At 35.6% G+C, this 11480-nt stretch overlaps 1 protein-coding gene across 4 annotated transcripts; it reads right to left on the bottom strand.

Annotated features, from left to right (window-relative positions):
• Window positions 1-224: 224 nt before the first annotated feature.
• On the bottom strand, window positions 225-7475 carry LOC132621243 (sirohydrochlorin ferrochelatase, chloroplastic-like). 4 transcript variants are annotated; one of them, XM_060335433.1, is made up of 8 exons: window positions 7321-7378; window positions 6575-6642; window positions 3365-3504; window positions 3001-3209; window positions 2847-2908; window positions 1804-1914; window positions 1530-1622; window positions 225-912 (listed from the first exon to the last, which is right to left on the bottom strand). In XM_060335433.1, the coding sequence occupies exons 3-8, from the start codon at window positions 3403-3405 to the stop codon at window positions 808-810; spliced, it is 621 nt and encodes a 206-aa protein (XP_060191416.1). In that variant the 5' UTR covers window positions 3406-3504; window positions 6575-6642; window positions 7321-7378; the 3' UTR covers window positions 225-807. The 4 variants fall into 4 exon arrangements, with proteins under 4 accessions (XP_060191416.1, XP_060191413.1, XP_060191414.1 ...); XM_060335430.1 differs by lacking the exon at window positions 6575-6642 and having other exon boundaries at window positions 7321-7475; XM_060335431.1 differs by lacking the exon at window positions 6575-6642 and having other exon boundaries at window positions 3365-3543; window positions 7321-7466.
• Window positions 7476-11480: the final 4005 nt, after the last annotated feature.

Raw genomic sequence — 11480 nt, forward strand, 5'->3', positions numbered from 1 at the left:
TCCATCACAGTTTTATGAAACTGGAGCAGGAAAAAAACTCCTGCCCAATTAGTGCAAGCATGAAACTAGAAGATGGAAAGTTCAAAATATGGAGTTGGTTGAAGGAAGTGAAAGGACGATGAGGTGAAGCTAATCTAATATAAATACAGGGTCATCCATTTTTGCATATAATATGTATAGTGCCAAGTTCAAACATGGACACCACGATATAGCAGCGAGCATGGTGGTCATGAATCAGAGATTCTAAGCATTTTATAACGAAAAAATGAACATTCTTCTTGTTGACAAGAAAAGCTAAATACAATACCCAACAACTTTAGCTACAACCCATGTGAATAAAATCCTTGTTAACTTATGATAATGAGTAAAGGAAGACACATTAAAGCACAAACTGTTAAGACTGCAATACTCTCAAACCAAATACTTTAGGAATAAAGAGCAACCCACCAGCACCTGATGGGCAGCCACGAGTTTAGTAATAACTGCTCTGAACCACCCTATTATGATTTACAACACCGACGAAATTTCGTTAAAGACGAGAATAATCAGAATGCAGTCCAGCTCTCCCAACTATCCATCAGCTGTGTGGAGAAACTAAGCACTCACCAGTTGATATTTGTATTTGAAAGCTATACTAACTCGCAAATACCAAAGTCCTTTTGGTTAACTTGGATGCTTGAGTTGTGGGAGATAATTGAACGTACTGTCAAGCGGCAGTAACTCCGCGTCCAGATCCAACTAAGTCAACTGGCATCAGCAACAGATTCTCTCCACATAACAAAGCCTAGATAAGCTTCATATATCTTATCACTGGCGAAGCTGACATTTTCCAGTTCCAGCACAAACTGAACACTCATCTGCTTTCCCGGCAATATGACTCAAGCAATGATTGATCCTATCATTCACAACATCCTGTAATAACAATATTCAAGAATTAGAATTTTAATAATAACAATATTCCAGAATTAGAATTTTAACCTACAAGTTTACTATAGAAGAATTTCAATGAAAAAAACATTTAGCTGTTTCTAAATCAACCTTATAGGATTAAAATTTCAACCAAACAGCTTTAATACTTAAGGGATGTCAATGCGAAAACATCTGACCATCACACTCTTTCCCCGGAAACAAAAGCTTGCTAGTTACTTGAGCAACAAAATTGTTGGGATCTAAATAGGATATTGTAAAGCCATTGACACAAAGGAAATCAGAATGATAACTCCGATGGAACAAAGCATTCATTAAAAAAAGAATTCTATTACAAGTCCCAGTAGCCGAGGAAAGAAAAGGCAAACTGCAAACCAATCAAAATAAGAAAACCTCAGGTTAGGCAAGAACTGTTATAGGGCCAGTGGCTGAGGAAACAGGGGAATGTGAGCAACTATAAAAGCAAGGGTTGGTTGATCTCACCGGCTTGAATGCAAATATGGAGTATGAATAAGCTGAGGTTTCAATATTGTTGGATGCCATATGTAAATAAAAAGAATAAATGGTGATAAAGTAAAGAGAGAGAAGAAAATAAGTCTTACAACAAGTAATTCATGAAGGCCAAGAGGTGCTGTAATGACATATGATATTCCTGGATGCTCCTTTGCAGCTTCAGCTGTTAAAGAAGGAATATCCTGAAAAGGGAAAGGTCGTAAGCCTTTGCACCGAGCTCCTTGGCTTTTACTCTGATATCTTTTTGTTTTTTTTGATAAGGTTGGCTTTAACTCTGATATCAGGTCAAGACCTAGCAATATGCATCATCGACAAATTCTACATGGCCTGGCACAACTTCAGATTACATGAAACGAAAGATACCTGGTTCCAATGTCGTCCAGGAGAAAGGAAAAACGGGCTCACAATAACTCGAAGTGCTCCTTGTTGAACGCATAAACTAAACGCATCTCTGATAGATGGTTCTGCTAGCTCCTAATTGTCAGTAAAGAAATACAGAGGAAATCTTTACCAAAGAAGAGATACAGAGGAAATATGAAAATCCCAACTTTTTGAGAAGATTAAATAGAAAGGACAATAGAGAGATTAAGGCTGTGTCTGGAACGAGCTATTCTGAAGGATAAGAAAATAAATCTATATTTGTATTTGAAGGCTAGTGAAAACATTAGGATTTTCTTATTCCTAGTTTCCTACTACAATCTTACTCCTAAAAGCAACCCCCCCCCCCCTCCCCGCCACAACCAACCCCCAACCCCACCCCCAAAAAAAAAAAAGGGTTGAAATTAAAAAAAATTAAACTTTTCCCGAACAAGAAATCAGTAGTTGAAATCCGTTGCCTTTGCTTTTAACATCCAAATATTTGGATTTTTTTTAACTCCTACCACCCCTTCCCAACCCCACTCTATACTATCAATGAAAAGGTATACTTTTTTTTTTTAATGACATGGGAACCCGCAACCGCTACCCTTCGGGTGCGCACAAGGTAAACCCAGCTCCTGTGTAATAGCTCGCAAACTACACAGAAGAGATAACCCGCACTAGGCAAGCCCCGTGCGACGAGCTCGACCCAGAAGGCAAATCACTTGTTGTCATAGGCAGGGAGTTTCGAACCTGCGACCTCCATTATGAAAGCCCCATGCTCAACCAACTGAGCCACCCTTACGGGTTGAAAAGGTATACTTCTGATTTTTCATTTTCCTTTGTTTTTGCTCTTTAACACCCAAACATACTTCAGACTTCTCATTTCTTATCCTTTTCCACTGCATTTTTTCCCTCGATGGTATTCTAATTCCAAACAGAGTGTAAAACAAAGATAAACAGATGAGGAATCAAGAATTAAACGACGAAATAGACAGCAAGCTTGACAACAGAAATCATACAAAAGGAGGAGGATAGAACATTCTTACCATGTGTGCAGGCTCCACAATGGGGTATTTGGTTCTCTCTCTAAACATTGCTACAAATTCATCTGACATTTATCATCAAAAATACAACTATAAGCAACTCATAAAAAACCAGCAACAAATTGAGAAAAAAAAATGAAGGGTCCCATAAACTAACTTAGCATAAGATTGGACTCTTTTCTGCGGGACCCATGATCCACAATTATCACTCCATCGCCTTCTTCAATCCCGTTCAACCCCTCCCTATTTGCAGTGGCCATACGATACCTTTGTGGTAAATATCTGGATTTTGAAGGACCCTTATGCAATTTTAAAAATGCAGGAACTGCAACTCCTGGTTTTCTAGCTGGGTATGCACTAGTTGAGCTTTCATTGTTTCAACAAAACAAAAGCGCAGAAATTACTCATACGAATTTCCAGTTAGAAGTGTCTAAGGAATAATACTAATCAAAAATCAAACTTTACGATAATTACAACATGAAGAAACTGTTATATGAAAACACAAGAGAACTATAAATTACCTCCTCAAACTGAGATGACAGGGAAAAGACAACGAATCCATTCACTTCTCCGAAGACCGCTTAGATTATTCTTCCATCTTCCGGTACTAAAAGATAAACTCCTTTCTATTTTGTGGATTGTGGCGTTGTAAGAAGCCCAACTAAATCAGGAAAGCCTTGATAATTATTGAAGAATTAACCTACATAGCCGCCATTAAACTAAAAATAGCAGGCGAATATATGATATATATATATATAATTGTTTATAATCAGTATATAATTTCTATATAGGGATTAAGAAAAATAAATAGTAAATTCGACCGGCTATTTATGTAAAGATCCTTGATTATTGAAGACATTAGTGTTGATGGGCCGTGCTAAGCCCGGGCCCAAGCCCAATTAATTTTTTTTTATTATTTTTGTTGATTTTTTGTCATTACCAACACAAGGTTGGACATAGCCCGCAATTTTGGTGGCACTTAACCTTAAGACCTTGAAGTCTCAGCACCTCCACCTTGCCCCTTGAGCAAGGCTGCATTGGCTCGAAGAAACTCAACACCATCAACAGGTGCTAAGGTAAAAGGTTACATTCACAAAAAGGAGTATGGGATCCTTTGTACATCTACTATCTAACAGTTTACCAATAAATTCTACCAAATCTCCAGTATCCCCCACTAGATCCTGTTTACACCAAAAATAAAGAAGGTTAAGGCAGTTCATCTTTATTTTCTGGATGGGATCGCACTTGTCTTCAAAATGTCTACGGTTCCTCTCCTTCCATACTGTCCACCATATGCTTGCTGGTATACTCTGCCACCAATCTTCCTCTGCCTCTCTTCTTCCAATGCTCTTCCAGTTCTTCAAAAATTCCAAAGTTGTTCTTGGCATTGCCAGTTCACCCCCATCATACAAAAGAACATGTGCCCCAGATTTACAGTTGTCTTACAATGCAGGAATAGATGTTCATTGTTCTCAGCTTCTTGCCCGCAGAGCAGGAATCTTGAGCAAATCTGAAGACCTCTTCTCTGTAATCTCTCATGAGTTAAACATGCTCTCCTAATAACCAGCCATACAAAACAAGATACCCTGCTAGGAATTTTAACTTTCCTGATGAATTTCCATGGCCAGACCACTGTCGCAAGGTTCCTTCTATTCAAATTCCAGAATGCTGATTTGACTGAGAAGGATCCTTTACTGGAAAGATTCCACACTGGTTTATCAGGGCCCTCCACCACATTGCCTTTAAAAGAGTCCAGACAGTGCAGCAAAGCAGTGACTCTATCAATTTCCCAATCATTTAAAGCCCTTCTAAAGATCAGCTCCCACCCATTTTCCCTCCAGACTTGTCCTACTGTTGCTTGCTTTTGAAGGCTTATGACATACAAGTCTGGGAAAAGGCCTTTCAAACTATTCTGTCCACCCTTAAAGACAGAGCATTGGCTATACAAATCCTTTTCTTATATTGAGACATGAATAAAGAGAGAACATTGTCTCCTCTCATTTTCCTGAAGAAAGATGAACATTTGTAACAACACAGATTGGTTCCTTTTCCCCTTTTGGCTATCAATTATGATGTCTAGTAGTATCATTTTCTGGAGGCTAACAACTCCCGTTTATATCATTGTATTAAAAGGCTCACATCATTAGCAATACCAAGTATATTCAAGTAATAGTTAACTTCTGATATCCTCGTTTCCAGCAGCAACAGAGACAAATTAGAAGCAACCAAATGTAAATACCACAAACCAGATTGCAGCAATAAGGAAAAAGGGGGCACTCCTAAAAGAAACTGGCTATGTTAGAAAACAAAATTGTTATATAGTATGTCCTCAATTATATAGCTGAAGCGAATGAAATGATAAAAATCATGATATATATTGAAAAGAGGAACTTAAAACTCACTAGGAACAAGTGTGAGAATTCTATCAAATTTTGTTTGAGAACACAAGTAAATAGAAACCTACAACAAATTGAGATAGTGAAAATTCTAGCAATGTTTAACATGAGGAAGTCATCTTTAGCACTGAAGTCCGTAAAGCATTAAAAACCCATTATTTGTGGCTGCAAAGTAAGAAAACACAACTTATGTCACAGTATTCAAAAACTTGATAAGGTTCGGAGATGTTATAGATACAAGAATTCTTTGGGTCATAATATCTCTCCCTTATAACATTTTTCATAGGAGTGTAGAGAATTTTTTGTCCGTAAGCATTACACCATCAAGTTCAAGAATTGCTAAAACTTATTAAAAATTACATAAGTACACAAACTGTGCAACCACATTAAAAGTTCCATTTACGATTTTAGAATTTAGGACTGAATATTTTGTGCCTCAGTTTAGGATAATTCATTGGGAAACTATGTCGATGACTAATAAGTTGGATTTATACCAACTTATATCTATTTTGAACTTTTGAAGCACTAAAGTTATCATTCATACTTGAATAATATATTTTGGTGAATTTCATGATAAGTCTTGAAAGAAGTCTATGTCAAAGTGGAAAGAAGAAGAAGCATTTCAAGCAGAAAGTCTAGAAAAAATGCTGGAAGAAGAAGAGTAAGGATCAGCAGGGTAAAGTATGTGATCGTCACATAACTGAAATTGGCCAAGTATAGGAATTAAGAATACTGGTGATCGTCACTATCATCACTATGGTTGTCACTTAAAATAAGAAGATTAGGCAGAAACTCTGGAATTGGGAGACTATGAAGAGTAACACTCACTTATCATAAGAAGCTTAAGGCAGAAACTCTGGAATTGGAGCATTATGAAGGGTGACATCGCCACACTTGAGTATGCAATCATCACTATACAAGAGTTTTGAAGCCCCTGAAAAACTTAGTGGAGTTTAAGACTCTAGAGCTTTACTTCCTTGTTCTTCCAATCACTTATTACTGTTTCGTTTTTGTTGTAGTCGGCAGTTATTTACCTAATTCAAAGTATTTGGCGTGTAGTTTAAAAGTAGAGACGACCCATTACCCTTTCCCTCTTCATAGATTGACTCGGACTCAAATTCAATTTTATACTTGCGATATCACTTATCCTTTTGAGGATTCAAGTTGGGTATTATCAATGACAACCAAAATATGGAGAAATCCTAAAATTGACCTACTTCTTTTCATTGTATTGTTTGTTTGCTCGCTTATTTTTTCTCTTAAAAGTTTATTTAGTTATTGCTCCCAATGAGCAAACCATATATTTTTAAGCATCAGGATGAGACGGATTCTTACGTTTACAATGCTAAGCCCTCGTGTGCAAAGTCTTTTTGCTCTATATGGTACAAGGAACACATCTAGTCCTACAAAGCCAAAACGAAGTTACATCATGTTCAATAATCAACATGCTTCTTCGTATATAGATTTTAGAATATATTAAAGCTATGAAGCCAGATATTCAATTGCGCAAGGCTCCTCAGCACATAGCATTAAAGAGAGCTCAGGGACAACGTGTAAGGCCAATAATGAAGTTTCGAGGTTTAAGAAAAAAGGTAAATTATTTCTAATACCAAAAGAAATTTTGCAGCTCTAAAGTTATCCATATATGCTCCTATATCCTACTAATCTTAGCATCAGTATCTTCTTATCTTGCATCAACTATAAGTTCAGGTAAGTATGACAAGTCAAGATTAACACAAAAATGTATTGAGGTAGAGTTAATAGAAAAAAACTGAAGTTAAAAGTGAAAAAGATTTAGATTTCCAATTTGGGGCCAACAATATTTTATCTGGGAACTTTGGTAATTAAAGATGAATTATATTGGACGAAGTATTTGACAATCAAACACCCCCTGCTTCTCTATCTCGCACGGGTATCGAAAATACTGAATGTTAAAACTAACACATCGACCCATGTCCATCTTGAATATCCAAGACAATAAACGAACGTGACCCAGATAATGAAAACAAACACCAAAAAAAATGAAAAATAGAACAAGAGATAGGAATAAATTAAGAGATATCAAATTTGAAAAGACTTACCCCCAATCTTTTTTTTCTTACTTCAATGGAGGAGCATGAGTACCATGAGACAACTATGGAATAGAAAGGGAAAAGTTTACTGTGCGTATTGATAAGAAGAAAATAAAGTACATAGAGATGCTTCAGCTGTCAGTAGGCCTTTGGCCACGAAAATCAAATATTTTTCACTTTATTTGATATTTTGGGGATTTCAAGATCGAGTTGTGTTTGGTTATAATTTTTGTAAAGAATATTTAGTTGTTTGAGGTCCCGTTTGTCTATAGATACTAAAAAAATATATTTTTTTTGAAATTTTGAAGTTGGAGTTGTGTTTGCTATAGTTTTTAAAATTGTAGGTTTTGGTGAAATCTAGTTGTAAAAAAGTGGAAAAAATTTAAAAATAAGTTTTTGGAGGTTTTGGTATTTCTGAATATAACTTCAAGTTGTATTCGGAATTCTTATGACCAAACGTTGAAAAGTAAAAAAAGTGAAAAAAAAATCCTAATAAAGTGAATAATTCTTAGACGCCTACTGAGTAGGCATTTGGCCATAAATACCAAAAATAAATTCACTTTTTTTGAAATTTTTGAAGTTGGAGTTGTGTTTGGGCATAGTTTTTGAAATTGTAGTTTTTGGTGAAATGTAATTGTAAAAAAGTGAAAAAAGTGATTTTTTTGTAAAAAATAAGTTTTTTGAGTTTTTGGTATTCCGGAATACAACTTCAAGTTGTATTCGGAATATTTATGGCCAAACGCCCAAAAGTGAAAAAAAATCCGGAAAAAAGTGAATAATTTTTATGGTCAAACGGCACCTGAATGTATTGAAAGTGAAAAATAAGTTTTTGTTGTTTTTCAAATTTTAAGTTGTATTTGGAATTTTTATGGCCAAATACCATAAAATGAAAAAAGTGAAAAAATATACCAAAAAAATAAATAATTCTCATGGACAAACGGGCCCTAAAAATACGTAATTTACTTCTTCTTTTTTTGCGTGGATTATCCTTCATTTGGAGTGGTCTTTAATTTTTTGCCTTCAAATTGGTGGTCTTTAAATTTTGTCATTCACCTAATACTCTAAGGTTGCAGGTTCAAACTCCAATTTAATAAAAAAATCACAAAGCAGAACTTGCAAAATTATACCTTTACATGCAAATTCTACCTTAATTTTATAAATCTGTCCATATAAATTCTGCCTTAAAACCACCCTAGCGAAGGACAACCCTGCAAATTGCCCCGTAATTTACACAAAACCCATTACGATATCTGAGGTATTTGTCTAACAGCCGAAGAGAGGAGGCCCGCGAAAGAAACATTTCACCAGGGTTCATTTGCAAGTGTACAAGTCCCCAAATGAGAAGTATAAAGGGCGTGAAAGACCATTTTTGAACATTTTTTTGCGCAAACGGCCCTTCGTTTGGAGTGATCTTTAAATTTTGTCCCTCGTATTTGTGGTCTTTAAATTATGCCCCTTATATTACTGGTCTTTAATTTTTGTCCTTTTGCGTTGCAACCCTGAGCATTCACGCAGAACTCATAAGGTTCTGGGTTCGAAACCCCGCTCAAGCATAAATTAAAAAAAAATTGTAAGACAAGATTTGGATCGCGTGTATGCCGGACCCGGCGTACATTTGTTAAGGAATTACCAAAGTTATGCCGGACCCGGCATACTCTGCCTTATGGGCAGACTTGGCATAAGTATATCGGGTCCGGTATAACTTTGATAATTCCTTAACAAGTTTATGTCGGGTCCGGCATAACTTTGGTAATTCCTTAACAAGTTTATGCCGGGTCCTGCATAACTTTGATAATTCCTTAACAAGTTTATGCCCGGTCAGCCATATTTATGGACAAAATTTTAATGGGACCAGACCAGTAAATCATAACAAACCAATAAAGAATGTGGATGTTTTGTTCTACCTAAATGTATCTTAATGCATATTCAGGTCTTAAAATGTTGCAAATGTACCTCAGTCTGTTAGTATTTGCACTTACCAAGTTGTGAAAATTGACACATCCTACGATGCACCAGTAGATAAAATATAAAAACAATATCAGCCTTTTTTTAGCATGCTTTGTTTCTGCCAATGTATGATCTGTTTCTTTCCCAGCGTTACTGCTTTGCTGATGTTAAGTTCAATTTGGTTGCTAAAATGCGGAGTTTGAACTAACCAAATTTGGCTTATAAAACAAAGTCTATGTCTTAAGGAAAAGTTATGCCTTATGGAGCATACTTTTAGTTATGTCTTAACTAAAAGTGTGCCCCATAAGGCATAACTAGGAAAAGACTTTTAGTTAAGGTTTAACTAAAAGTTTGCCCATAAGTATGCCAGATCCGGCATAAACTTGTGAAGGAATTACCAAAGTTATGCCGGATCCGGCATAAACTTGTGAAGGAATTACCAAAGTTATGCCGGATCCGGCATAAACTTGTGAAGGAATTACCAAAGTTATGTCGGATCCGGCATACTTATGCCAAGTCTGCCCATAAGGCATAAGTATGTCGGATTCGGCATAACTTTGGTAATTCCTTAACAAATGTATGTCGGTGGGGGCATAGCGAAATTTAAACTCTGCCTTGCGATTTTTTTTAAATTTTTTGACTGAGTGGGAGTTCGAACCTGGAACTCATGAGTTTTAGCCAAAGGGTAAAATTTAAATATTTCAAATATGAAGGGCAAAATTTAAAGACCACCCAAAAGAAGGGCAATTCTGCGAATTGCCCATTTTTGAATGGCGAAACGGGCCAAAAGGCCCACAACCTCTGGCCAATAGCTGTCCATACCTTTTTCTTTTTCTTACTCTTCTCATTTTAGGAAATTGAATATCCTAATTCGACGCTGCACGTTAATTGAAAGAATATTTTACAAAGTTTAAAATTGTTCAAATCGGAACATACCATGTGCACTGTATATAACTGATAACAAATAGAACTGGGTTCAAATTTTAGATTAAAACGAAATTAAAATGTGCTATTTGTAGTTTGACTAGTAAGGTCATTGGTGGCTTATCTTAATAAGATATAAATTACTCAATGTCTTTTCACTTTTTAGGTTAGCATCACTTAGAAAGGGAGTAACATATAACTCCATATACTTGTTATTTTTCTGAAGGTTTAGAACCTCCACTACCACATAATCATTAATGATTGTGTACCTGACAAAAGAAATTTGTAACTGGCATGCCTTTCTTTGATCACACAATATTGCTGGAATAATTTATGTAATGACTTAATAGATATTCACAAACAAAATCTTTCCTCTTTTATATCAACATTGCTCCTCTGGCTACTTTCACATCAACAAAAGCACCGCAAGAGCGTGATCTAGTAAAAGAATTACATCAAATACCCCCCAAAAATCTACTACTATAATCTTATCCCAATTCTAATTAAAAACTTTTTGATGCGCAAGTTTGTCTTATTAGTTTCTTTTTAGTACTATAATAATCGAGATTCTTAAATTCTGTCTTTACCAGTTTTGTTTAGCACTATGATTATCAAGATTCTTATTAATATTATTTTAAAACATTTTGGGAGTAGCTAGGAAGGGGATACTCTTTCCTTATATTATTCAAAAACTTCATTTATTTTCATTGGAGAAATACTCTCCTGACGAGCGGGGGAATTAATCAATTATTCAAAATTTATATATATTGCGGTTATCACATGACATCCAACATCGAAGGGTGCGCCATGTGCAAGTGAATGCACATTGTCACAAATAATATATCCAGCTCACTATTCGGATCCCAGTTAGAAAAGTCAGTTACTACAAATACATCAATATGTGTGGGAGCTATATTGTTTAGCCACAATTAGAAATTGTGAAAAAGAAAGACAGGCGAATGACTGCTAGTAGGGGTGTATATGGACCGGGTTAGTTCGAGTTTTTTTAAAGATCAAACCAAACCAATTGCATCGGGTTTTTAAATCTATAAACCAAATCAAATCAACAAAAATCGGGTTTTTCAATCTCGGGTTTTCTCGATTTTTTCGGGTTGCTCGGGTTTTTCGGATTTTTTCCGGTAAAATCTTCATACAAAACATATAACTTATACTTCAAATATTTCTTTAGTCCTAGTAAGATACAACGATCTAATTAAGATATTTATTAAGAAAATAACACAAAACGTGATGAGAGATGACATTGTATTAAAATATTCAACAAAAAAATTAATGAAATT

The sequence above is a fragment of the Lycium barbarum genome, chromosome 12, assembly GCF_019175385.1.
Source record: "Lycium barbarum isolate Lr01 chromosome 12, ASM1917538v2, whole genome shotgun sequence".
Lineage (NCBI taxonomy): Eukaryota > Viridiplantae > Streptophyta > Magnoliopsida > Solanales > Solanaceae > Lycium > Lycium barbarum.